Consider the following 24,479-nt stretch of genomic DNA (forward strand, 5'->3'; position numbering starts at 1 on the left):
ACGTCTGCGGGTAATTGAACGCCAGTATGTAGTACTAACATTGCCGAGTACATAGATAGTGCATCAACACATGCTTAGTCAGGTACTGACAAAAAATAAGATGCCACTCTACATAATTGTAAGTTTATCGAATCTCGTTCATGAAATGATGATGAGTGATTGGGAATGTGATCCAAGCTACCTGTAGCTAGGTAGAAATAGTAACATTTATTTTATTCTGATATCTAGCTACTTGACTATATTGGGAAATAGAGTGAGTTGTCACAATTAATTAGCTTAAAGACACGATTGTGGCCCACTTTACGGACACAATTTTCATCTAAGTTTTAAAGTGTTGCTGCTGCAGGTACCCGTTACATTTCCCCTCCGATTTTTCATCGTGCCCTAAAGAACTGAATCTGTATAATCTTTTTTCTTGACGGTACGTGAGTAAGATGATTTCATAATACCTGCAATAATTTAATTTTATTGTTAGCATATGTAAGCAGTACCAATAGCTATTGTCATTATCAACCTTGTGTCGATAGTTGAATCTTTGACAAAGTAAGAAATAAAGGTATTTTCGGTATATCTTGAGGCTTTCCTGACTTCTTTCTTTCTCCTGCCCTGTTCCCAAATATTACTTGGGGTCGGCGCAATATGTCATTTTCTTCCATTTTCCCCTGTCACTCGTCATACTGACACTCACTCCCTTCCTATTCATATCATCTTTCAGGCAATCCATCCATCTTTTCTTAGGTCTTCCTCTTCCTCTCCATCCATCTACACTCATACTTAGCACACACTTTGTTGCATGCGTATCATCCCTCCTCATTACATGTCCATACCACGACAATCTTCTACTTCTCATCTTTTCTGTAACTGGCGCTACTTTCAGACTTCCTCTAATGTAATCATTCCTCACTTTATCCATTCTTGTAACACCACACATCCATCTCAGCATTCTCATTTCTGTTACATGCACTCTCTTCTCGTCCCTCTTTTTCAATGCCCAACACTCCGATCCATACAGGACGACAGGTCTAATGACGGATTTGTAAATTTTGCCCTTCAGTTTGAGGGGCATCCGCGGGTCACAAATAGCGCTAGTTACCTGTCGCCACTTCATCCATCCAGTATTGATCCGATGCGTAACGTCCCTGTTCACCTCACCGTCACTTTGGACGAGTGAACCAAGGTACCGGAAGTCGGAGCAAACTGGTCCTGACTAATGGGCTAAAATTGACACCCCGAAAAAAATTATTAAGCTAAACAATGTGCTATCTAAAAATAGTCACAAGAAAGTTGATACTTATGGACGAAGACTGTGAGTCTCTTTGCTTGAAGAATACCATCTAACAATGCATTAACCAGTGCAACTCAAGTCCTATCAAACGCATTTACACACATCTAAGCACTAACTCAAACATCCACACAGAAAATAGAACTTCACGTTCTCACAACTGCAAACAGTCACACAGTTCGCTTATTTGCCCAAAGATTGAATACAAATCCACGTTTATCTATAATATCTCTCATTGATGTTAGAACATACACTCTGATGAAAACACTTGCCTTTACCACACGTATTTAAGTTTTCAAACATGATAAGAGTACGAACGATTATTCCCGTTTCGCCAATTTACTTCAATGTGGCCGAATATTGCTTGTTCGGGATCATATTAGGTGTGATCATAGGAATTATTGTGTATTACAATGTGATTAATAGGAAGTATAACACGGTGGCTGGCTTTCTGTTTGGTGGGAAGAATATGTCGGTTATATCGATCACATTGGCCCTTATTTCGAGGTAAGTTGGACTTTTGTAAATTGTTTATGTTGGGCTAGAAGTTGGATTAAAGTAAGTTCCAAAAACTATAGGTAGGAGTAGATAGTGTCGTAGATAGATGTACTGACTAGATATTTTATCTATTTATGTGATTGTTAAAAATGATGCTGGGGCTACTACTATTTTACTAACTATTTTATTATCTGCAGGAATATAATTTACGAATATAACATGTATCCCAAAATATCACAAATCGGTCTGCTTTATTGCTGAAAATAGATCTCGTAATAAAGTGCTATAAAACACTACAGTTGCTGATGAGCAGTACCATAACACGTTACAAACAGTGTTATCACCTCGTGTTTCTTCTTTTAGTTTTTTGTAAAAACTAATATTGTTAGTTTTATAATTTACTTAACTCATCTACTTTTCTTAATCGATATATTATTGATCTTATCGATGTGTGCCTATCGTTTTGGCGTCTCCTTAATAGGAAGTTTAATTGTTTTCCTCTGTGTACAAGTTTGTCTGGATTTTATTTCAGTCACCTAACCAGCATTACTCTACTTGGCGTTCCTGTGGAAATATACCTCAGAGGCACACAATACTGGGCTTCAGCTCTCTCGCTCATCATCGTTACTTTCCTTACTGCTGTCATTTATTTACCTGGTACGTACTTATCTATGTAACTACTGTATTTACCTATTGACTATGTTATTGACATTCTTACAAAGGACATGTTTAGGCTTGAAGATGGTATGAAGGGTAAAAAGGTTGTAAGTATTACTAGTTATATTTTAATTAGGGAAATCTTGTATTATGTCTTATTGTGTAATTAGATTAATCCATCGAACGGATACTGCCAAAATCTGGTCCTTATTATTTTAAGGAATAATTCAACAGTTTAGCTTAGGTATTTGGCTCGGCTCATTAAGTGACCATGACTACTTGTTTTCAGTGTTCCACAAGCTGCAACTGTCATCAAGTTTTGAATATCTGGAGATAAGGTTCTCAACACACACTAGAACGATAGCTGCAGTATTATTCGTGGTTAGCAAACTGATGTTATTACCTATCGTGCCCTATGTGCCACTGTTGGCGTTCAGATTAGGTAAGCATAAGATGAATATTTAGCATATCACTAGAAATAATTTATGAACTCAGTGATTTAAATCTGATTCGACTTGAAGATAAATAAAGTAAGTACCTATCTGCTGTATTAAAGATAAACATACCAAAATACTCTTTTTGTGCTCTGGTATCGATGTCTTAGTTTACTCTTTTGATTAAACTGTTTAAAATTGAAATTAAAATGTTAATTGTTTGTGCTTCTATTATTTTCAGTGACAAATCCTCTAACGGGGCGAATAACAGCCGTATTATGCGTAGCCTGTGCTACTTTCAGTGCAGTTGGTGGATTACGAGCAATAGTTGCTATTGGTATCATGACGACTTTCCTGGCTTTGGCTGGTACAGCCTTGCCAAGTGGGTTAGCTCTCATACCAATGGGATTCAAGAAAATGTGGGAAATCGCCAGTCACGGAGGAAGATTAGTTCTTTATGAGTGAGTGATTCTTTTTTCTGGTCTAATATTACAATGAGGACAGATAAGTATGATTGTTGGATTGACATGAACAGGTACCGAGAGTATTTGACCGATTTGAAAAATTATTTCACTTTTGCTATAGCTATATGATCACTGGTGAACTTCACCCAAGACAGCAGAACGCAGAAAACAGCTAGTATTGAATAAACCATACAGATCAAACCCAATAAAATTCGTACTTTCTTTGCAGTCCAGATCCCGAATTGGCTCACCACACGTCATTTTTCGCAGTAACCCTAGCTCTATCAACAAATTGGCTATGGAAGATAGCTCTAAGCCAGTCTACTCTGCAGAAACTCTTAGCTGTGCCAACAATCAGTCAGGCTAGAATATGTTTAAGCATTTCTTGTGTTGGCGTAATACTGATGAAGCTTCTGTCCTGTGTCCTTGGACTGGCATTGTATGCGTGGTATGCTGGTTGTGATCCTTTGCTGACTGGGCAGATAAAGAAACATGAACAGGTAATTAATTAACTATAGATATATTAGAATTTTTTCCTGTATAGACATGATGAAAGTATTATAAGCAATTTTTGTATCGTTTAATTTCAGCTTGTCCCTCATTTTCTCAACAATTTATCTTTGATGTTTCCTGGAATATGCGGAATTTTCATTATTTCAATATTCAGCGCCACGACTGGGTGAGACTTACGAATATAATTTGTTCCATTATGATCCTTATTTTGCTCAGCATAAAGTTTATATTAATTTACCGTTCAGATGTGACTTGTTACAGATGCATAGCGTCTCTAATAAATTCAATATCGGGGGTGCTGTTTGAAGAATTTATACGGCCATGGATGCCTCAAAGTACTAATGAGATTGCTTGTTGCAAGATTATGAAAGTAAGTTTCAGTTTATTTTTCATAACTTATCTTTGAGTTTATCTTTGTTTACTTATCCGAAAAATAGTATCAGCCTTGAACAATTCACTTTAGGATTTAACTTGAATTTTCTGAAATCAAAATTGTTATGGATATAAGTAGTATTGAAGCTTTTTTCCCTATGACAGAAAATATTTATTTATCTGAAGATTACCAAGTGCAATCCAGATCTAGGTACATTATAATTATTCCTATTTACAGTGTCTCTGCGTGCTAGTGGGCATATACTGTGGGTCAGTGGTCTGGTTTGCGAAGGAACTGGATCGACTGCAGCATGTCGCTTCAGGGGTCACTGGAGTCACAGCTGGAACCTTACTGGGACTGTTTACTCTAGGCATTGTCTTCTCTAGAGCTAATTGTTCTGTATGTTGTGATTTTTATTACCTAAGTAATATCAATTGCGCAGCAGAAACTATTATTTGAACTTAATTTAAAAGGAATACCTACTTAATTATGTATTTTCAAAACAATTATGGATACATGCCATCTATTGATTGAATTCGAAACGATTTCCAACTGTTTGCGTGATATTTGATTCGATGCCCCTACGCCATCGTAGCCTTTAACTCATGTTAGTTACAGAATTGTTACACAGATGGCGCCGTATAAGATAGTTTTCGTATAAAAATAAAGATGGCGCTGTCCCTGCGAAAATATAAAAAATATAATTTATTATTCCTTTTATTTTTTAACCTTTTTAGAACAATATTTTCTGATTTCTCTTATATTTTTAGGGTGCATTAAGTGGCTGTTTATTAAGCCTGATACTCTGCGGTTGGCTGCTCATCGGGGCAGAAAATGCACTCGCCACTGGTGCGTTGACCTTCCAGGGCAAACCACTAGCCACTTCTGGTTGCGGGAAAGCTAATTACACGCACGTACTGGCAAATATAACCACCGTAGTGCCTAATCCTGCGTAAGTATTTTAAATGAGTTTTTTATATACCTACATTTTTGTTATCTACACACACTAATGGAAATAGGTATTTATTTAGTGTACTAAATGGGTTCTCGACATTCATTTATCTAGATGAAGTTGTACTTTCCTTACCGAGTCTGGTCCGTGGATCCTGGATACCTGTAGTTTCAGACTACTTGAAAGCTTATGTGATGTGCGTAATCGTATACCTACTTAACTTAGAATCTGAACAGCTGCTTTTTAACCAATAGTATTTTTTTTAAGTGCTTTTCTGTATAAATTTTCATTCCGTAATGAGCCTTATAAGTCTTTCTAATAATTTCTCCTATGGGGCTATAAATCTGTAATCCAAGTAATGGATTACTTAGGTTTAATAAACTATTCCCTCTATGACTCGGCTATTAGTGTGGAGTTTGTGCATGAGAAATTACTAGGATGGGTTGCTTTGTATTAGCTAATACAGCTTATATTTAGTGCACTTCATTTTATGGTACTAGCATGTCCTCAAGATTTTAATTGCTTAGAGCGTAAATTAGGTCCAGCTAACTTTAAGTTTATTCCATGTCAGACAAAGCCAGTATGTCAGAAAAATAACTGTTATAAATAAATAAAAAAATAAAATTGCTAATCCGCTTTTAGGAAGCGCTCTGTGAGGCTAGTCCGGTGTATCGTAGAGGTACAGCAAAAAAGCTGATGACGATGATGATAACATTCCGTACCAAAGGATAAAATATGTCCAAAATACGCACACAAAGCATTTAGACAGTATCGTTTCAAATATCTGACAACGCCAAATCTTCATCCAATACACTCTCAAATCTCTAAGGATCTATCAAAGATTATAGTTTGTCCAACGACCCACATACGACCTTATACGAACAAAACTAACTCCCCAACTCAATTAGGCACTGAAATAAAACCTTATCAGGGACTTTATGACGTACATTTTTACAGCCCCCAAGTCTTCACACTTGGTTAGAGGTGGCTAAGTGGAAGTTTTAATCTTCCGTCGTAAGTTGGATGCGAACTGGCTCAGTTTTATTTCCCCCTTATTAAAACTTTACCCATATTACTACTACCAGATCCCCCTTACTTTTACGACTTTTCTTGGCGGTCTTTTTTTAAACGGTCCTTGAACTATTATTTTAACTTTAACTTGAAGTTCCTTGGAGAAAGTTTTTAATCATACGAGGTACTTGTTTGTGGCCATGATTAAAATATATTGTGGATAGTAAAAAACGGCACAGAAACTTCTGCTTGAGAAATTCTATAGGACAAACGTATATATTAAAATAATTATATGAACAATACATAATAACTTTGCAGCTTATAATCAAACAGCGAATAATTAGTAAACATCAATTTGCCTATAATCGACCACAATTATTTCCATTCCAATGGTATCACTCACTGCTATTTCTGTATACACAAATACAATTCATTAACTTGCACATAGCTTTGAAAATTGTTTTGGATTGCATTCTACACACTTAATTATAACTAGTAATTAAAGCAAAATACATTTAAATTGCGGTTAGTGGTGGTCATGATTTAAATAACTTTTTTGATAGGTTACGTTTACGCTTTAATAGGATACCTGCCAGTTTCTAAGGGTCATGTTAGTTTTGAGTTCTTCTAAAAGATTAGTGATTTGTTTTTAACCTTCAGTTTGAGGGACTACCACTTCTTCTCAGTCCACCGGCAGTAGACCCAAAGTTTCTGCGATACCCTACCTCATTTATTAAAAGGGAAAATTGGTATATATATAGGATTACTTAGTTATTCACCTACTTGTGTGATTTCTTAGTAAAGAAAGATTTTAGAACTATATTTACCATGTTTATAATCTTTAATTTAAATACTCTCTTTTCAGAAACCAGTTCCCAAAGAAGCCACTGCAATCTCTCTTCCGAATTTCGTTCACCTACTGTCCGTTTGCGGGCGCCGTCTCCGTAATCCTGATTGGAGTACTAATGAGTTATCTCACGGGGAAATCCAAGTCTGATTCAATGAATCCCGATGTGTTCTGTCCGTTAACACAGAGCATTCTTCACAAGTCCATGATTAGAAGTCCGACGGCCTCGCTGGAGGCACGGCCGAATACGCAAGAAGTTTACGTAGCTTTGGACGAGGCCCTGAAACATTTGAAGGAGGTTATTGATCGATGAATAAAATGTTTGAACTTTTTGTATATGTTTGTGTGTATTTTGTAGGTAGTACCCAAGTATGTTCGAGGAAAAGTTCCTATGATTCCGTACTTCTATCTCGTACTACTCGCTTCTCGCTTACTGACTGTACCCTCTAATTTTCGCACTTTATTGATTACCATTTTTGTGTGCGTGAAGTATGTAGTTCGGTGTGTAAAGAAAACCGATAGAAACCTCTAATATGTATTCATAATTTCAATGCTTTTGATGTTCACACAAAAGAAAACCTTTTCACTTGAAAAAAAAATCCTTCTACAACATTTTTACATCCGAAGGTGACTGAACTACTCCGAAATTCCAAGAAACCAAATAAAGCCATATACTGATTTGTCGAATAAATAATTGTAACGAGAAATATCAAAGGCCTAATGGTAACAATTGGTATAAAACCCTTGGATTCCCCGAAACCATTCGAGACACGTTCGATTAATGGTGGAAGTGTGAATGCGATTTCACGGTCGACTGCTCTCGGCGAATTTTTGCCAGTGCCTCCCATTATTCATGATATTACGATGACATAGTTGGATGTCATTATGTCAATGTGAATTCTTTATTAAATACTCGTACCTAATGCATATATATAATATCATTGCCTAATGCTGCTTATTATTGCCGGGTATAATCATTTCTCATTTTAGGTCGTATTTTTACGCTGACTTATTTCTATCAACATTGGCAATTTTTGATGGCTTTTTTAGTGGGTTGTTTTGTTTTAGTGGGTTGTTTTGTTTTATAATTTTACATGGTATCATATAGTGAACTGACAATGGTTTGGCTAAACTAATGTAACTCATCCACATACATTTCACCAGCGTACAAAACCTCTATTGAGTTGAAGTTGAGCCCTCACACAAACCCGACTCAGGATTGCTCAATGTGAACTGGAGAGATACTTTTTCTAGGTAAAGAATTCTTATTCTTGTGTTCATGATATCGGTGCATGTAAGTATAGAAATGCAATATCAAAGCTAGCTGCAAGAACGTCTTGAAAAACAAAACGTAAAGCTGGCGAAAACAAGAAGCCGAAGCCTTTTAGTTCTGAAACCATATCATGAGCTATTTGCCTCGTCGCCTACAAAGCAAGTCCCGTCTCTTCACAGCCACAGACATTGTTTTCTATAAGACAAAGGGAAAAACATGCACGGTAGAGGTGCGTGCTACGTTTTAGACACGCCACATTAATTCCTAGACCGCAACTCTGCCTGAGAGCCTACTGTCTCGAGTACTATGCTCACTGATGAAACGGCACAACTTCGCCAAAAATGACAAGCAAAATTCATTTTTGGCGCTCTTCAAATAAAGTTGGAATTTGGTGGAGAGTGTACCAAGGATGTAACTTTGTAGGACTCATTTGTTGCTTTTTAGACTAGAAAATTGAGAGTGCCTTCGAGTGAGTCCTAAAAGAAAACGTATGTAACAGTAATGAAGGACGATTTTTTATTCCCATCCCTTGTTCGCGATCTTAATTTGTTTTTTTACTTGTTGTTTTAATTAAGTATCCAGTTATTATGGTTTCCCCTATTCTATTTAGAGCTTAAGTAATTAAGATTGTTCATGATTCCGAGCAGATCTCCAGTTTAGTTTTACAAAATATACGGTTTAATTTAAATCTGAGAATGGTTCAAGCCTCATCTTCCTGATGCCAAATTAATTAAGTATCGTTACGGTCTTAGATGGTAGTACTCTGGCTACACTTCAGTGGATACTTTATCTATTTTTGGTCATACAGGATGTACCAAAATTTTTTTTATAGATCAGGCAGCAACATATTATGGTATGATTCTATCACAAACCTAACCAAAGGATTACTTGCCGACTTGCAATACTTACAAAGGACATAATACCACCTTTAGTCCACATGTGATATCATTATAAAGCTAAATTAAGCCTACGTGTCGACGAACAGTCGTATCGTGTTACGCAGAAGGATCGAAGCGGCTAGACACATACGTCACTCTACGGTGCCCAGGAATTAATGTCCCATGGCAATGCAGGCCCCATGCCGTAAAAGGCTTACCGCAGCGCTAATCGGTTGACCATTATTATTTATGAATTATTACGAATGAACACCCTGTCGGTCTGTCTGTGGTACGTAAAGTTTTTGATCGATGCGTTTTGGCTATTGCTGTTGGGATGTCTGTGGGTTATCTTGGTACAGAAAAGGATAAATAATTATATATAGACTTGACACACCTATTATTTATTTATTAAACAACGAAAATGACCCGTGCATTGGAGAACACGTAAATATCAATTCTGCGCCTTCGATCTCTCTAAACTCATGTTCACTCATGTCTGACTGTCATGTTAGTTTGCCATGTCATCGGACTATGAGAGTGAAAGAATATTGAGTGCACCTGTGTCTGCGCAACCCTTGTGCACTAAGTATATGTAATTCAACCTGCAGAGCTGGCTGCTTTTCTGAAATTAGAACAGACACCGTAGCCAAAATCGGCTTCGGACCCCGTTATCATTATATTATCTCATCACGCGGACATGACAATATCTTATGAGAAAACGTTTAACACGTCAAGGTAAAATTATATAGGTAAAAATTCGTTCCGAGGCTCAACTCTAATTTTGGCTACAGTTTACTCAATGCAGTCATAGGGCTATTATTATAAAAAGTGTTTTTGGGAAATTCATTTGTGATCTCTTGTGGTCTGAAATCGCTTTCTTTCCCACTATAATTGATTCTCATTGCATAGGCTATACAGAAGCCTGTCACTCCTCTCGTCGAATAAGGTTTTCCATTAAAGGTGAAATCTGCCAAAGGGAATGTGGCGACTTCGTCAAACCCCAAAGACTTGAAAATTTTTTGAGTCGCAACCGCTGTACACAATGCATGACATATTTGAGGCACTTTCGTAATTGGTGCCCTTGGCTTCATAAACGAGTACTTTGGTCCTAGGTCCTGGATAGTCAAAGGAGTGGCCGGAGCGTACTTTAATTTTCTTATTTGTTCCACTGCTGTTCGACACAGTAACATTCCGAGGTTTTTCCTTCTATGTTCACGGTGGGTTCCCAAAAACATAAATTCACAGGCGCAATCAGCATTGTATCTGTAAAAACAAAATTTAGAATTATTTAATGATATTACCTACTATAAGTTTCTGCTTAAATCAGATTATAAAAGACATACTTCTCATAAAAATTGCACTTGGCATCTAACTCAACCATCACGTTGACCACAGCACGAGACGGTCCATGTTTGCAGCGTTCTTCAGAAAATGTTTCAAAAAATGTCTTCTCTGATGTATTTGTGGGTACTTCCTACAAGATTTTTATAGATAATGAATAAACTTTTACATAATTGTTGATATAGTGTGTTATTTTTGATGCTTTGTACCTAATTACAAATGAAGTGGTCCCGATGCCACGTAGTCCGAATCTGATTATGGAAACGTACAGAAATGGCGTAGGTACGACTCTACTTCAATGGTTTAAATTGGAACTGGTCTCATGATAGACATTTGAAATTGGTGAGAGTAATCGATTACTAATTTTACAGATATTCAATAAATGAATTTACGGATGTAACATTGCTAACTGTTTTGAAATACTTTCGCTTGTGGTTAGGTTTCAAATAATTATGTTTTTGTATTGTTGAAATTTAAGAAAAATTGTTTCTAATTTTTCTGAATGTACATGATAAACACATTAATTTATTCCTTTAATTTCATGAAGCATATGTTAAGCCTATAATATACTTTAGTCTTGGTTAAGCAAGTTTGGAATATTGATGTGTAAAATTAAAGAAATTTTATCTTATCTGTTTTCATCATGCACCTTTTTAAAATTATTTCGCCGAGATATCAATAACACGATTTAATTAATTGTTTATATACTATACTTAATTACTATATAATTATCATAAACCCCACCTGCAACTTATTGAAAAGGGCCGAAACGACTTCCTCGCTGTCATTAGAAATAGCTACCAATGACATGCCGTCCAATGCTGCGTCTGCGCACAGTTCTAACATATCTTCCCTTGCTAAAGGATTAATGTTCATTTCAGTTCCGATACACACGGGTTCATCTTTGAAAAAATGTTCATCCATTAACTGAAATCCCGAAGAAATTATATCGTTAATTATATTTTTTTTCTCAATTATATTTCTTTTCTTTTTCTTTTTATAATTTTCAGAAAAGTACCAAGCGGAAAGGGTGTTAAAATACAATAATTTATTTTCAAAAATATATATTTATTTATTTTTATAAATAATTACATCTTTACAGAAATTGACTTACTTTTAAAGCCCCAGACAAAGTCGCAGCTGACAGAGATTCAATTCTATATTTTCCTAAAAAACGGAAACAATAAAGTACATATTAAGTTTTTTTTTATTATTTGTTCATAAATATACGTACAAAAAGACGATATATTTATATTTTAAAACTCTTGATTTAGAACCAAAGATGTTAAACAAAAGTTCGGGATTTTGAACATTAGATATACATAAGCTTTTGGCAAACGTGTTGTGGGTAGTGATTCTCGTACAGACAATTTTAGGAGAAGAAATGGAAACGGTGAAATAGAGTATTTCTTAAAAACTATTTAGTATGTCATGTTATAATGAAAGAGACTTACCATCATTTGTCGTAAACCACTCCATTGCTTATCAAAGAATGAATATTCCGCTGTAACTGCTCCGCATGCATTTACCTTTAAATATTATTTTTATATTATCTTTGTGCAGATATAACCATCATTAAGATATTATCTCACATTTATCATCATCAGACACGAAAACAGTGGTCGATTTTATAAGTGATAGTAAGGACTGTATGGTTGACGGTAACACTTAACTGGGCAACTAGCTTTAGCGAGGATGACGTCAGTACTGCTGTTGTACCGGTAGCTGAACAAGACCAACCAGATGGTGTTCTGCCGGTGTTAAAAACAACTACATAGATGCACTTCCTCCCGAAGTGCGCCAGCAGAAGTGAAAATTTGAATATTAATGTTGTGTATTTTGACCTAACGCACCTTCAATTTGCAGATGACAAGGTATCTCATAATCATAATATATGATATGGCTGAGATGCTGGAGGATTCGAGTAAAATACTCACTTAAAATGAACATGGAATAGACGAAGGTCAATGTAGCACCTACTCCCGTAAAAATGGGAGACTGAACGCTCGAAATTATTTACCAGTACATACCTAGTTTATCATATAAGTCTAATTTCTAGAAGGAGGATTTTTTGTACGATGTATGTGCTGTCAGTGACTTCTATTTTTCTCATATAAAATGTTGATCAACGATTTTATCGGACGTGGGCAGGCAGCTTACTTCTTTCGAGATAAGATGATATCCCTGACTGGTCATAACTGACAGTTAATGTAATATATTCAATAGCATTTTTGGTACAAAGGAAAAATAAGTTGTTTCATAAATATGTCGGATATGGCGGGGGGCGAAACATCAGGATGGCACAATCGTCCGACATCAGTTAGGGTAATCGCACAAAGAGATAACTAAAAACACTCTAATCTCAAAAACGTTTATTCAAATTAGTCAGAACAAAAGACAGCCCCCAAAACGCCCGCCCTTCGCCACTTCCTATGTGTTTTGGCTGGGGAGAAGAAGTGGCGGAACAAACTCCCCAGCAACACATGTCTGTCTGTTAGGTTAGAAGAACCTTTACACTTTAATTTCAAAAGACACTTTACACACTTTACAATATGCAATAACACTAGGTACACTAGACGTGACGTAGGGCAGTTTCGAGATGTGTGCCGCACGACGACTCAACGAAGACAGAGCTCCGTCGACGCCACGCCGACCACCACGACTCTGCCGAGCGCGCCAAAATGTTGTTTCACCAAAAGCGCCACCAGATGGCGCGCTTGCGTCTCGTTTAGTGTCCGTACTATTGACCATCTCCGACAAATATAAAAATTATCAAGTTTCACGTACGCAATTAAAAAAACTAATTTTGACCTGAGTTTTCACAAGTTTCATTACTGACAAAATAAGTGATGTCTGTATGATTCACGAGCACAAAAGAGGTTGAAATACAATTTGCAATGTATTTTTATCAGGCGCTAATATTTTGCAAAGTGAATACACGTGACTGTATAGGGGATATTATTATGTCAAAAACATAAGTGTTAGACCATGTTCTACACTTACACCAAAAAGAGAACACCGAAAAAGCTATAAAAATACATTTATATTTTAAGACAGCGAAAAAAAATAGAAGGCTTTTATAATAAAACTCGACAAAGTTAATAAGCAACGACGCTGCTTAAACGAGCCGAGTGTTAGGTACACGACGCAGAAAATGGAAACACGAATACAAAAGGAAGTCAGCGAAATTAGCCCCGAGTCACTTCTAAACACTGCGAGTTCTCACGTCTGCTACTTTTTTACTTATTTTGACGGATAAAACGCCATTTACGAAATAACCTTAAAAGCGACGATTCCACGGTACTTTAAAGTGCCTAAGAGAGTAATTGGGCATATCAACCGTATAAATTCTGCACAGTATTTGCATAAAATTTTACTGCGTCGAAAGCTGTGTTTGGACTATTTCGCTTAATGTTGTTTTGGTATGGCAAAATGAGCGTTATTGAATAGTGAGTAAGTGTTAATATTCTGTGATAGTTTGGCACGTTGTCGTCTCGATTAAAATGTATGAGCCACGGGTGGTTAACATGAGTTGGTCTTGTAAGAAATCAATTTGGAGGCTGATAGCGTCTTATACTTTTATGGTGAGAATATGAAATATGATCGGGACTGGCGGTGTCGTTTTATCTTAATTCAATTTCAGGATTTACAATAACGGCTGTGGATTTAACTTGTGAAATGTTTTAATCTGCCACCATCTTTCGACCATCCAAGATAAAAACACTATATACAATAATTATTTAAAGTGGTAGAGGTAAATAAGGTTGAAAAAAAATCGTCTGATTTATCTAAGTATAAAACAAATTGGATGACCAAAGCAAACATATCGAACAAGGACCGCCACGATAGAATATCGAGAAGGACATAGCTAACTAAATCAATTACTCGGATCAATTCGATTCCTTTAGTCTCGCGAAACGAATCCCGTCCGAATGGAAGCTTTTCAGGGGAAAACTTTTCAGAAGGTTCTTTCTAGAATATTCTGTTTGGTTGACAGAAATAATTAGTTTCAAGGATTGGTGAACTCTTTGGAAGTTTGGGGGGATAATTTATTTTTGCTAGGAATATTTCTTAGAACGTTGAGAGTTCAGGATATCTGATACTATAGTTTTTACCTTATATTTTATACAATGCTTGAGAACAAATTATGTTTTAAATAGTATAAAAGTGGTAATTAATGTTTGGCTAAAAAACATTGTATTTTATTCCTAGTCACACAATAAGAATATTGCCACAAAACTCTTCCAACAAAAAAAACGAAAAGCACCACAAAGTTGTTATACATATTTATTTATCTATCGTAAAACGTACATTATCTAGGCAATTTTCTTTGGGAAATGAAGTGGGCTGACAGTCGTACAGTTAACAAGGTTGGTTCGTGTTTAGAATTCGTGATGGCTCTCCCTGCGATGTGTTTCATTAAGTTTAGTTCATGACGAGCAACACAATGATTTTGCAGACGTTTTTACTGCCATGAAGGTTGTATGTATGTTTTTATTTTGGCAGTTAATTTTAAAAAAGGAACGCGTTGTGTTTTGTTTTTATGTTGCTTTTAATACTTGGGTGCCATGTCTGGGCAATTTCCAGCTTTAATTTTTATTATTATTTGGTAGCAAGACCTTCATTGACATAACTTATGTGTAGTAATTACTGAACCTTTTAATTGAAGAAGCAATAAAAAGCTAAAGTGTTTATTATAGCGTTGTCAACATAATTAAGTTGATAACACTAATGTGAAGTCTCTGAAAGAACTTCAGGCAACATCTTAAACGCCTCCCAAAAATATGCTGACAAGGCAAATAGCTATGCCATAAAATTGTTATCCAGTCATGTAAACCCAAGACTTGCTATCCTTGTCAAAACTTTTCGAATTTCGTACTTTTTTCAATATTACCTTGTTCAGTGTTCTTAGCACGTACAATCGTATCAAGATCAAGGAACCCGCCGATATGAAAATTCCGAATCTCGTCGACAAGAACATTCAGAATCTATTACCCTTTATTACATCGGTGTGAAATGTAAAAAGCTCTTAAAACTATTGTGAGAGGGCTAAGGAATCCTTCTAGTTAAAATGTGAGAACACTTTAGAGGTAGGATAGCTGTTAGAACTTGAGAAATTGAATTTCGTCGGCGTGGCTCGGCTGCTGATTGCTCTCAACTGAATCGGCTATATCGCTTGAACCTGACTTGTCATATCAGTGAAACTTCGTGTTGCAGCTTTTAGTATTATTGCAATGGAATTATTTTGGAGGAAACTTCAAGAAGTGTTAACTTTACCTTCTGTAAATAATATTTGGTTTAACGTAAATAGTGAACTAAGTGGGAGTGTCTGTTTTGGCGAATGGTGAATCCAATTTAAACGAAACTTAATACAAAGATGGCAATATGAAAACATTTACTTTATAACACGTGAATACTTATAGAAACAGGTGGAACCGCATCTCAGCTCCTAGTCATACAATACGATCGATCAAAGTTAAGCTATGTATAGTCGGTCTGTGTAAGTTAGTGATGGATTAATTTTATATCAAAAAGCCTTCATAGCTACTTTGGAAATCATACAGCATACGTTAGATTGGCGCCCATAAAAGTAAAGCTACGAAGAAGCAAGTTATTTTAAGTCTGGACGAGGCAAATATATTAAATAATTAATTAGAGGTAATTAAAGCAGTTGCAGCTACATTCTTAGCTTTTTTTTTATTATTTTTATTTAAGGGTTTTTCTTTAAACGGTGAAGGAAAACATCTTGAGGAAAGGTCCCAAATCGCCAACCCGCATTGAGCCGACTTGGTGATTAACTCTCTCTGTATAAAAAGAGTTTAGTACTGTGCTGTAAGATAATAAAATGGCTGGTGGTGACGAAATTGCCGTTTTAAAGTCATGATGAATGACTATGTACCCAAAATATAAATTATATTCCTAAAATAGAGATTCATGCTATTCGTCCTTTGTGATTTAGTAGAACAGTCCTACTCAATATTTCACGGAATACGAGAAATTTGGTCTCTCTGACTGCTACAGGGAAATATTTCAACTTGGCCGCCAAGATAAAATGTGTAGTAGCTAGGTCGTACACGTGACGGTTTTCTGAATACAAAATGGGGTAGACTTTACCCTTTGAAGGTCGAAAGTATCTAGCTAAAGGATGGCTACCGAATGAACATGTCTAAATGAAAAATGCTGCTGTCTTACGAAGTTATTTTATATGTGAAGAAAATTTTCTTTATTAACATAGATATTTACAACACAAAAAAAAACTGTCCTAGTAAAACAATAAAAAAAACACTATATCGGGTGTGTCGTTCATAATCACATTAAATTAAATGCGTTAATATACTGGTTAATATATGTCGATTAACACAAAAATAAAAGAAAAATACGTAAAAATAAAAAAATGTTTTTTTCGAACAAAGTAAATGGAATAAAATAGTGCAAAAATTAGAACACCATATAAAAGTCAGTCATTACAAACAACTGAAATTCTCCCTTGAAAACTGACAGCTGTCAACTGATCAAAACATACGATACTCCTAACTTTATCTCTGCTTTACACATGATGTTGTAAATTATAAAAACGAAAAATGACTCCTTTGGCTAAACCACTAAATGGATTAGGTTATTTTTTTTACAATTCGCCATAGAATATCATAATGTATATGTGATATGATTAAATGTGATTGTGAACGACACACCCGATATATACAAGAAAATATTTTATTGAAAACTGTTATTTTTTTGCATTGTAAAACATTTGCCGATATTCAAAGAAAATTGTGGCTATGTTCAATGCTTTCATTTTTAATTGGAATGCAATAAAATACCTATCAGATAGAATACAAACGGTAATATTGTTAAAAAATAATTGAGTTACCTACTTTATTTATTGAAACTTCAGAGAAGAAAATAACAGAACCCAAAGACAATATTAAAAATAATAATTATGACAAGTAGAAAGTTGATTGTTTGTTTAGGTTTAAAAGAGTAGCCTGCGGTGTCTTGAATTGAGATCACATTATTATAAAAGAGTTTCTTCTTAATTTTTTTCTGTTTAATATTTTCTTTTGTGTTCAAGAAAATTAATCGGCCGCTTACTAAATAAGTTGTCAAAAACACAGATTATGATTAAACGAGACAAAATTTAATTTATTCATGCTAAAGATAAATTCATAAAATGGATCAAAATTATGCTTAAGAATTTTCTCGGAGCTCTAAGATAAATATCTCTTTTGAGAACTTAATGACGTCATATTTTAGGAAGTGTATTAAATAAATATTGTTAATAGTAGCTAAGGTACGTTTAGGTACAGGAACACCGTGTTTAAACTACTTTCCTATTATACTGATGAAGGTCGTGTTTTAAAAAGTCGCATGTTTTTTTTTTTATAAAATATTCTTTGCTATTTAATCACTACTGCACTAAATTCTGTTTCTGACTACAAAGCTTCTTCAAACACAGATAGACATTCACAAGTAAGAAAAAAAACCTTAAGTTAAAAGAACATGAATAAAACTATATCGAATAATTAAAGAAAACTAATAAACAGTGTATTAACAGTAGGTAAAGGTTATTTAGTACAAACAAGTTCATTGACAGGGACGTGTGGCCTTACTTAGCACACAAACGCAATTGACACTATTCGAGCGATTACATACATAGTTGACAGCTGTTGTCAGTTGATTGCTGTGAACGGCGCGAGCGCACGTTCCATATTTAAATATTTAAATTCTTTTGTTTTTGTTGTGTTGTGTATTAGTTTTCTGATTTCAAATGGAGTGGTTTACTACAGAGGATGGTTAGTTCACGCTTATATTTATTAATGTAGTATTTTTTTCAAAGAATCATCAAATTGAGGACTTCAGTAGGTTTATACGATAACGGGACCGGTTTTGGTACTGAATAAAAACAACTTGGTTGGTAATAATTGTGTAGGTACGAGACCTATGTATAAATCAGTGGTTTGATTTATGTTTGTATCTGTTTAAATTAATTGATTTTAGTTTTTACAAGTTTCATTGTAAAAGTCTGATCAGAAAATAAGACAATATAAATATTCAGAAAAGAAGAAGTATATTATTGAATGTTTAAAAAAAGTGCTAATTGAGTGAATATTACCAAGTTATGTACCTTCCTGAAAAAATCACTATTGTACATGGTACTTTATTACATCAAATAAACATGTATAACTACATAGCAATTATGTGATACCGGTTGCTAATCATACATAGAAACTGTCAAAATAAACAAGATTATAAAAAAATATAATAGTCAGATTGTAGTTTTAAACAGATTACAACTATAAAGGGACTGATAAGGTCTAATTTATCATTGATAACGTAAAATCGTGTTAACGACTAGTCACTACATTTTTATTCCAAAGATGGTTTGGTTCATTTCAAACTGATGGATTTTGACTTAGATCACGAAACTGAAAGGGATGGGTCTTATTTTTATGAAGTGGCAAGGTTATACACTATTTTGGGTTTACAAACATTTTCGTATACCTAAACATGAACATGATTCTATTATAATTCAAACATCTATTTTTCTCATTACACAAAACATGAGTACTTATATAGGAATAAACCTGGACTCAATGGGATAGATTAAAGTTTACCTAGGACTAAATTATCTATTTAAAGACTGTTTAGCCACCGACCTCTTTCGTTCCAGATAGTCTCATGTGATAAGCCAAGACCGAGGCTTATCGGCTTTCAATTTAAAATTCCTTTTACATACCGAAAAATCCAATACCAGTGCTTACCTTCCTCTGGAGCGAAACTGTTTTAAAATTACTGATATACCTAGTTAAGTTATAGCTATTTTTAATAAGTTGTAGATACTAAATTTTACAAATGAAAATCATGAACATCATCCTTCTGCCCTTAACCCAATTTTATTTGTAGTCAGTGCAGCATGTTTTCTTCCATATCTGCTCACTTGACATCATTTCACTAGTAGCATTCCTTTCATATCATCTTTCAAAGCTACCATCAATTGTTTCTTTGTTCGTCTCCATCTTCCCTTTAAGTTTCCAAGTCAATGCTCAATACCTTGTAAGAAAAATAAATAAAATATTGTGTACCTACTTACCTACGTGTTTCTTGGATTCACTATTTAAAAAAATATCTGAAATAAACTCCAGAGACATTACAAGATAAAAAGCTGCTATTTTAACAGTCTTCATTTATTTTTCCTTTCAGGAAAATACAGAATAGAATCTCTATCAGCTGCTACTTTCCCTGGTGCATTAAGAGTGAGTATTTTCAGTAAATACAAAAAGACTTTCAGTCTTGTTCCGTAGTTTAATTTAAATGCTCCATTTCGGTATTGAATGCAATATTTCTTTACCTGTGTAGAGAATTCTATTTTATATTCAATTATGAAATGCTTATAAATCGGCCTTTATCAGATAGGTTCATAAAAGGAAGTATTACAGTGGGATATTTTTAAGAATCTCAGCATTTGTTTATAGCAGTTTATTATGAAGTAGGTTCCTAATTTATTCTAATATTCGCAGTAAACCTGCGACTGTTCGATGACTGTTAAAATAATTCAATTGTATAAGAATTAATACCTGGTTGAAAAAATGCGCATGAGTTTTTATTATCTAAAAAAATAATAATTTAAATAGTTAACATGATATCCAAGTTACTCCAAGTATATAGTAGTGATTCCAAAATATTCCAGGTAATTAGAGAAGCCTTTTGTCAAGATGAGTCAGTCTGCATCGGCACTGAGGTGAACAAAAACCCAGTAGCAGCCGAAGAACTGTTGGAACTATGCGCAGACGCAGCTTTGGACGGTGTCTCATTGGTAGCAGTCGCTACTGATACTGGAGAAGTTGCTTCGGCTGCTTTTAATAAATTACAGGTAGGTACTTCTGGAAGAACACGAATAAAACTGTGGGACATAACATCTGTTTCCCAAAGTTTGCTGCTTAACTTTTTCGTAAATTAATTTCTTCTAACACCAAGATAGCATCTATGTATAAAGTCCTGCATTTTCTGCACCGTTTTAACCACTTTTTTGAACTACCTACTTGATATCATAAAGCCCTCTTTGTCTGTAAAAAATAAGGACTCGAAAGACTGCGGTAAAATATGTTTCGAGATTGAAACTAATGAATTATTAAATCGTGTCCGTCCGTACTTTTACTATAATTTTTCTTCGAGGAAAACTCTGGACCTCGTAACTAATCAGAACAAGTAATAAATGCTAAACGAGTACTTTGTTATCTTAGTTCGGTTTTGAGACTCGTACTTGAAAGCATTCACTGCATAATATTACGATAAATAAAATAAGTTCATAGATAGTCTAGCGCCTAAAAAAAGACAGAGGCTTCTTTTTATCCAGGTGCGGGAAGTAGTTCTATCGGAACGTGGTAAACAGTTAGTCTTCAATATATTGTATAATTAAATTTCAGGTAGCTACATCAGATTCTTCGGAGAAGCCTTTTTTCGAAGTTTTCGCGGAAGAACGTTGCACACAAGCATCTTCACGGGCGCTCATCGAGTGGATGGCAGAAGTAGACGGCAGATGTAATTTCTTTGAAAAGTAAGGACAAATTATTATCATCATCATTTCAGTCATAGGACGTCCACTGGTGAACAAAGGTCTGCCCATTGATTTCCAAAAGTTGTATGTTGGTTGGCTTTGCTCCGGAGATTCTGAAGCGGTTCAAAAAAGTCGAAGGATCAGCAAGAAACTGCATGAGCACTCTTTCAGTCAGCTTATGGAGTGTGTAAATTGGCATCATCAATTAAGCCCTATTGAAGAACAATATCATAGGTATATGTATAGATTACTAAACATCCAAGCATGCGTTTGACTTTGATTTGACTTTGACTTTTAAATAGGATGTACAAATCAAAAGCAGAATTCTATAGTAGCACCTCTAAACGCTCGAGCAATTTTCAAATCAACTAGAATCAACTAATCGAATGGGTGCAATTGTATGCACCAGGCAAGGTCTACAATATGCATGAACATAATAATACCTATGCATCTTTTAGTCCCACTAGACTCATAAACTATATTCCATTTGAGTAAGAATGGCGTCCAAGGTCGATATCGGCCACAGCGGATGTTCTCATATAAGGAAATCAGTTATCTGCATAGGACATATTATAATGCACAAGCATTTGCGCAGATACGGGTGCATTCTCTATTCCTTCACTCTCATAGCCCGATGGGAAGAAAACTCCGACTCCACCGGAGAGAGATTAGGCTCAGGACCGACATTTACGTGCTCTGCACGGGTGTATCAGTCACCAACTTTAAAAACACTCGTACTTACCTCTGTTTAGACTGGAAACCGACTCCCAATTAGAAGAAATAAAGTTAGGCAGATGATTTATTTATTTTGTGAAAGGTAACAAACAGTAAACTGTACATGTACTCGTCAAATTCATCTCCATACAGCTCCCATAATGCAAGAATTTCATTAATTCTGGTAATCTCGTTTGACATAATGAAACTGCCAAAATAATGGGTACGTCTTATGCATATTGTGGTTATATGCCTCCGTGGGGACTAGGTTTTATATTTTAGTGTCAAAACATGTACACAGATTTCGTGGCGCTGTCCTTAGGACCTTTTTAATCCCAGAATTTTGTGTTAAGTGAAAACATCTATAGATCCGATCGAGTTTTAGACCTATGTTAGCAAGTTTAAAGACTAACTAACTTTCCTCACATCGCAATATTTACTCCGCTGAAATAATTGACAAAAGTAGGGACACACATGGTCTAAAATTTGAAAACGGACATAGGCTACTTTTCATTTACATATCTGCAAAAATAATACGTGGCTGTAACTAGGGGGGGCTAGTAGAACATAATGCCAAGTCTTTAGCTCTAGAATATATCAAGTTACTGAACTAAATTCCAATACAAACCAGTAAGTGTTGTCTGTCATTGTCATTGCCAAGTTAATAGCATACAAGTATGTACTTACCACGCCGTAGATCACGTGAAGCTATAAATGATCACGAGGTAGAGAAGCACAATGTTGACATACTAATAGATAATGGATGGCTGTTAGATGATAGTGAACTCTATAGTCTGAACTTAAAGGTGCAAAATGTTTTTCTCTTAATCACGTAGAAAAAGATTATGAACTACTTGAAAAAGTCTTTAAAATCATTATTGAGATATGTTATAACCACCTGAAAAATTAGAATGTTATGAAGCAATAAGAAATACAAATTAGTTAAACAATAAAATGCTATTACATGTTCCCGATACAGATATGGCTCTTTTATTTGATGTTTATATTTTTAATTGTTTTTTAATACTGAAATGTTTTTTTTTTATTGTTTTAATAAGTGAACACAGCATAAAACAAAAGAATTTTACAATTAATCCTAATAAAGTAAATTGTAGATTTTTTGTAATAGAAAGAAATAAGTTTTTAAATATTTACACATAAATCTCCATAAATACATACATATTCCAAAAAAATCAACATAATAATTACGATCAACACGACAATAATTACGAACTCACTAAATAACTCCTTAAAGCTACCATCCTCTATTTTAAAGTTCAAATGGCAACATTAATTGTTTTCTAGTATAGCCAGCTGCTTAGTAAAGCTCCAGTATATATATAACGTTAACAAAGAACATCCTAGCTGATTGCCAGTTGAGATCCATTAAGATCTTGCTATTGTCTTTCTGGAACTATCTCGGAAATTCTCTAGGAATTTGGCATTTGTAATACGACCTACCAGTAGTTTATATGGAAGTCGCTGAAACATAAACTCAAGGAGAATTACGATGGATTACGGATGAATTATGGATTTACTTCAAGAATATATAGGATTTTTTACGTTTTGATGAATAGTTTAGTGTATTAATTTCATAGCGCAGGGTCTCGTCAAATAATTTTGCTGTCCAAAACTGGCTATTATTTTTGAATACTTTAAAAAATGTCCTATTTTCTTTTTCAGATACAATGTGGATTGCAGTCTCGAAATAATGTTCCTAGCAACACTTCGCGAGCACAGATACCACAAACTCGGCACAGTTCTATGCAGAATCTCTATAGAATTAGCGAAGAAGTTGAAGAATGGTCCCGTTTCTCAAATGACCGTGCAAGATTTGGGACCTAATTATTCGAATATGGTTGCTAGAAAGCCAGTGGCTAAGATACCGAAGATCTGTCAAGCCTTGTGGACGGCTGAACCGACTCAAAAGATTGGGAAAGTCCTTAATTTTGAAGTCGGTATACGTGTGTCTTTCAACGACTTCTACTATGACGGAAAATCCTATTCGGAAAGATTGGGCAAAGAGGTGTTTGCTGAAGCTGCTGCATTGAGGGTTTAAACCTAAAGTGTCCTGCAACAAATGTTGCCAAACCTAAACTAGTGATCATTAGAAAAGTAGAAAATGCATTTAAAATTGTAGGCAATATTTAATCACATAGATAAGATAGGCGCATCACACATGACTAAAATTAATTGAATAATATAATGTACGTACATATTAATAAATATATGTTTATACGCAATATTAATAAGACACAGTTTTTATTTCTTATTCCTTCGAGCTACATGTCTTGGTCTAAGACCCGTAGGGTAAAAATGGAGGTGTCGAAATTTTCTTGAGGAAAAACGCCAAGAATTTTTAAATAAATCTGGACTGAGCTTTACAATGTAATGGGACTATTTCAGAGATTTTAACAACACTTTTTTTTACAAATTATTTCAACTGCCACTAATACAACGTAACATATTATATGGATAGCAAAATCGTTACAGAATGTTAAACATGCTCATTTGGCAATGACATTAGTAACAAAAATATCACAAAGGAAGCTATAACAATAATCCCATGTCAGAAAAATCTTTAAAGTAACAATGTATTAGACATAATTTGAACAACTTTGTTTTCCTTCATTATTCCAAAATCTAAATGAACATAATTAGCATATAAGGTATGGCCATGGTTTTAC

At 34.9% G+C, this 24,479-nt stretch overlaps 3 protein-coding genes across 3 annotated transcripts; 2 read left to right on the forward strand and 1 right to left on the reverse strand.

Annotated features, from left to right (window-relative positions):
• Positions 1–1,532: 1,532 nt before the first annotated feature.
• LOC110370112 (sodium-coupled monocarboxylate transporter 2) lies at positions 1,533–7,367 on the forward strand. The gene is made up of 10 exons (XM_049850965.2): positions 1,533–1,789; positions 2,313–2,437; positions 2,727–2,879; positions 3,113–3,332; positions 3,565–3,835; positions 3,926–4,014; positions 4,110–4,218; positions 4,459–4,620; positions 4,992–5,173; positions 7,050–7,367. Exons 1-10 carry the CDS (start codon positions 1,584–1,586, stop codon positions 7,342–7,344), a joined length of 1,812 nt encoding a protein of 603 aa, XP_049706922.1. The 5' UTR covers positions 1,533–1,583; the 3' UTR covers positions 7,345–7,367.
• Positions 7,368–9,555: 2,188 nt separating this feature from the next.
• LOC110370210 (uncharacterized) lies at positions 9,556–12,077 on the reverse strand. The gene is made up of 5 exons (XM_049850977.2): positions 11,978–12,077; positions 11,638–11,690; positions 11,268–11,450; positions 10,526–10,656; positions 9,556–10,445 (listed from the first exon to the last, which is right to left on the reverse strand). The coding sequence occupies exons 1-5, from the start codon at positions 12,000–12,002 to the stop codon at positions 9,968–9,970; spliced, it is 870 nt and encodes a 289-aa protein (XP_049706934.2). The 5' UTR covers positions 12,003–12,077; the 3' UTR covers positions 9,556–9,967.
• A 6,093-nt stretch (positions 12,078–18,170) lies between these two features.
• LOC110370207 (uncharacterized) lies at positions 18,171–24,046 on the forward strand. Its single transcript, XM_021325955.3, has 5 exons — positions 18,171–18,316; positions 19,725–19,777; positions 20,212–20,394; positions 20,948–21,078; positions 23,476–24,046. The coding sequence occupies exons 1-5, from the start codon at positions 18,292–18,294 to the stop codon at positions 23,849–23,851; spliced, it is 768 nt and encodes a 255-aa protein (XP_021181630.3). The 5' UTR covers positions 18,171–18,291; the 3' UTR covers positions 23,852–24,046.
• Positions 24,047–24,479: the final 433 nt, after the last annotated feature.

The sequence above is a fragment of the Helicoverpa armigera genome, chromosome 11, assembly GCF_030705265.1.
Source record: "Helicoverpa armigera isolate CAAS_96S chromosome 11, ASM3070526v1, whole genome shotgun sequence".
Classification (NCBI taxonomy): Eukaryota; Metazoa; Arthropoda; class Insecta; order Lepidoptera; family Noctuidae; genus Helicoverpa; species Helicoverpa armigera.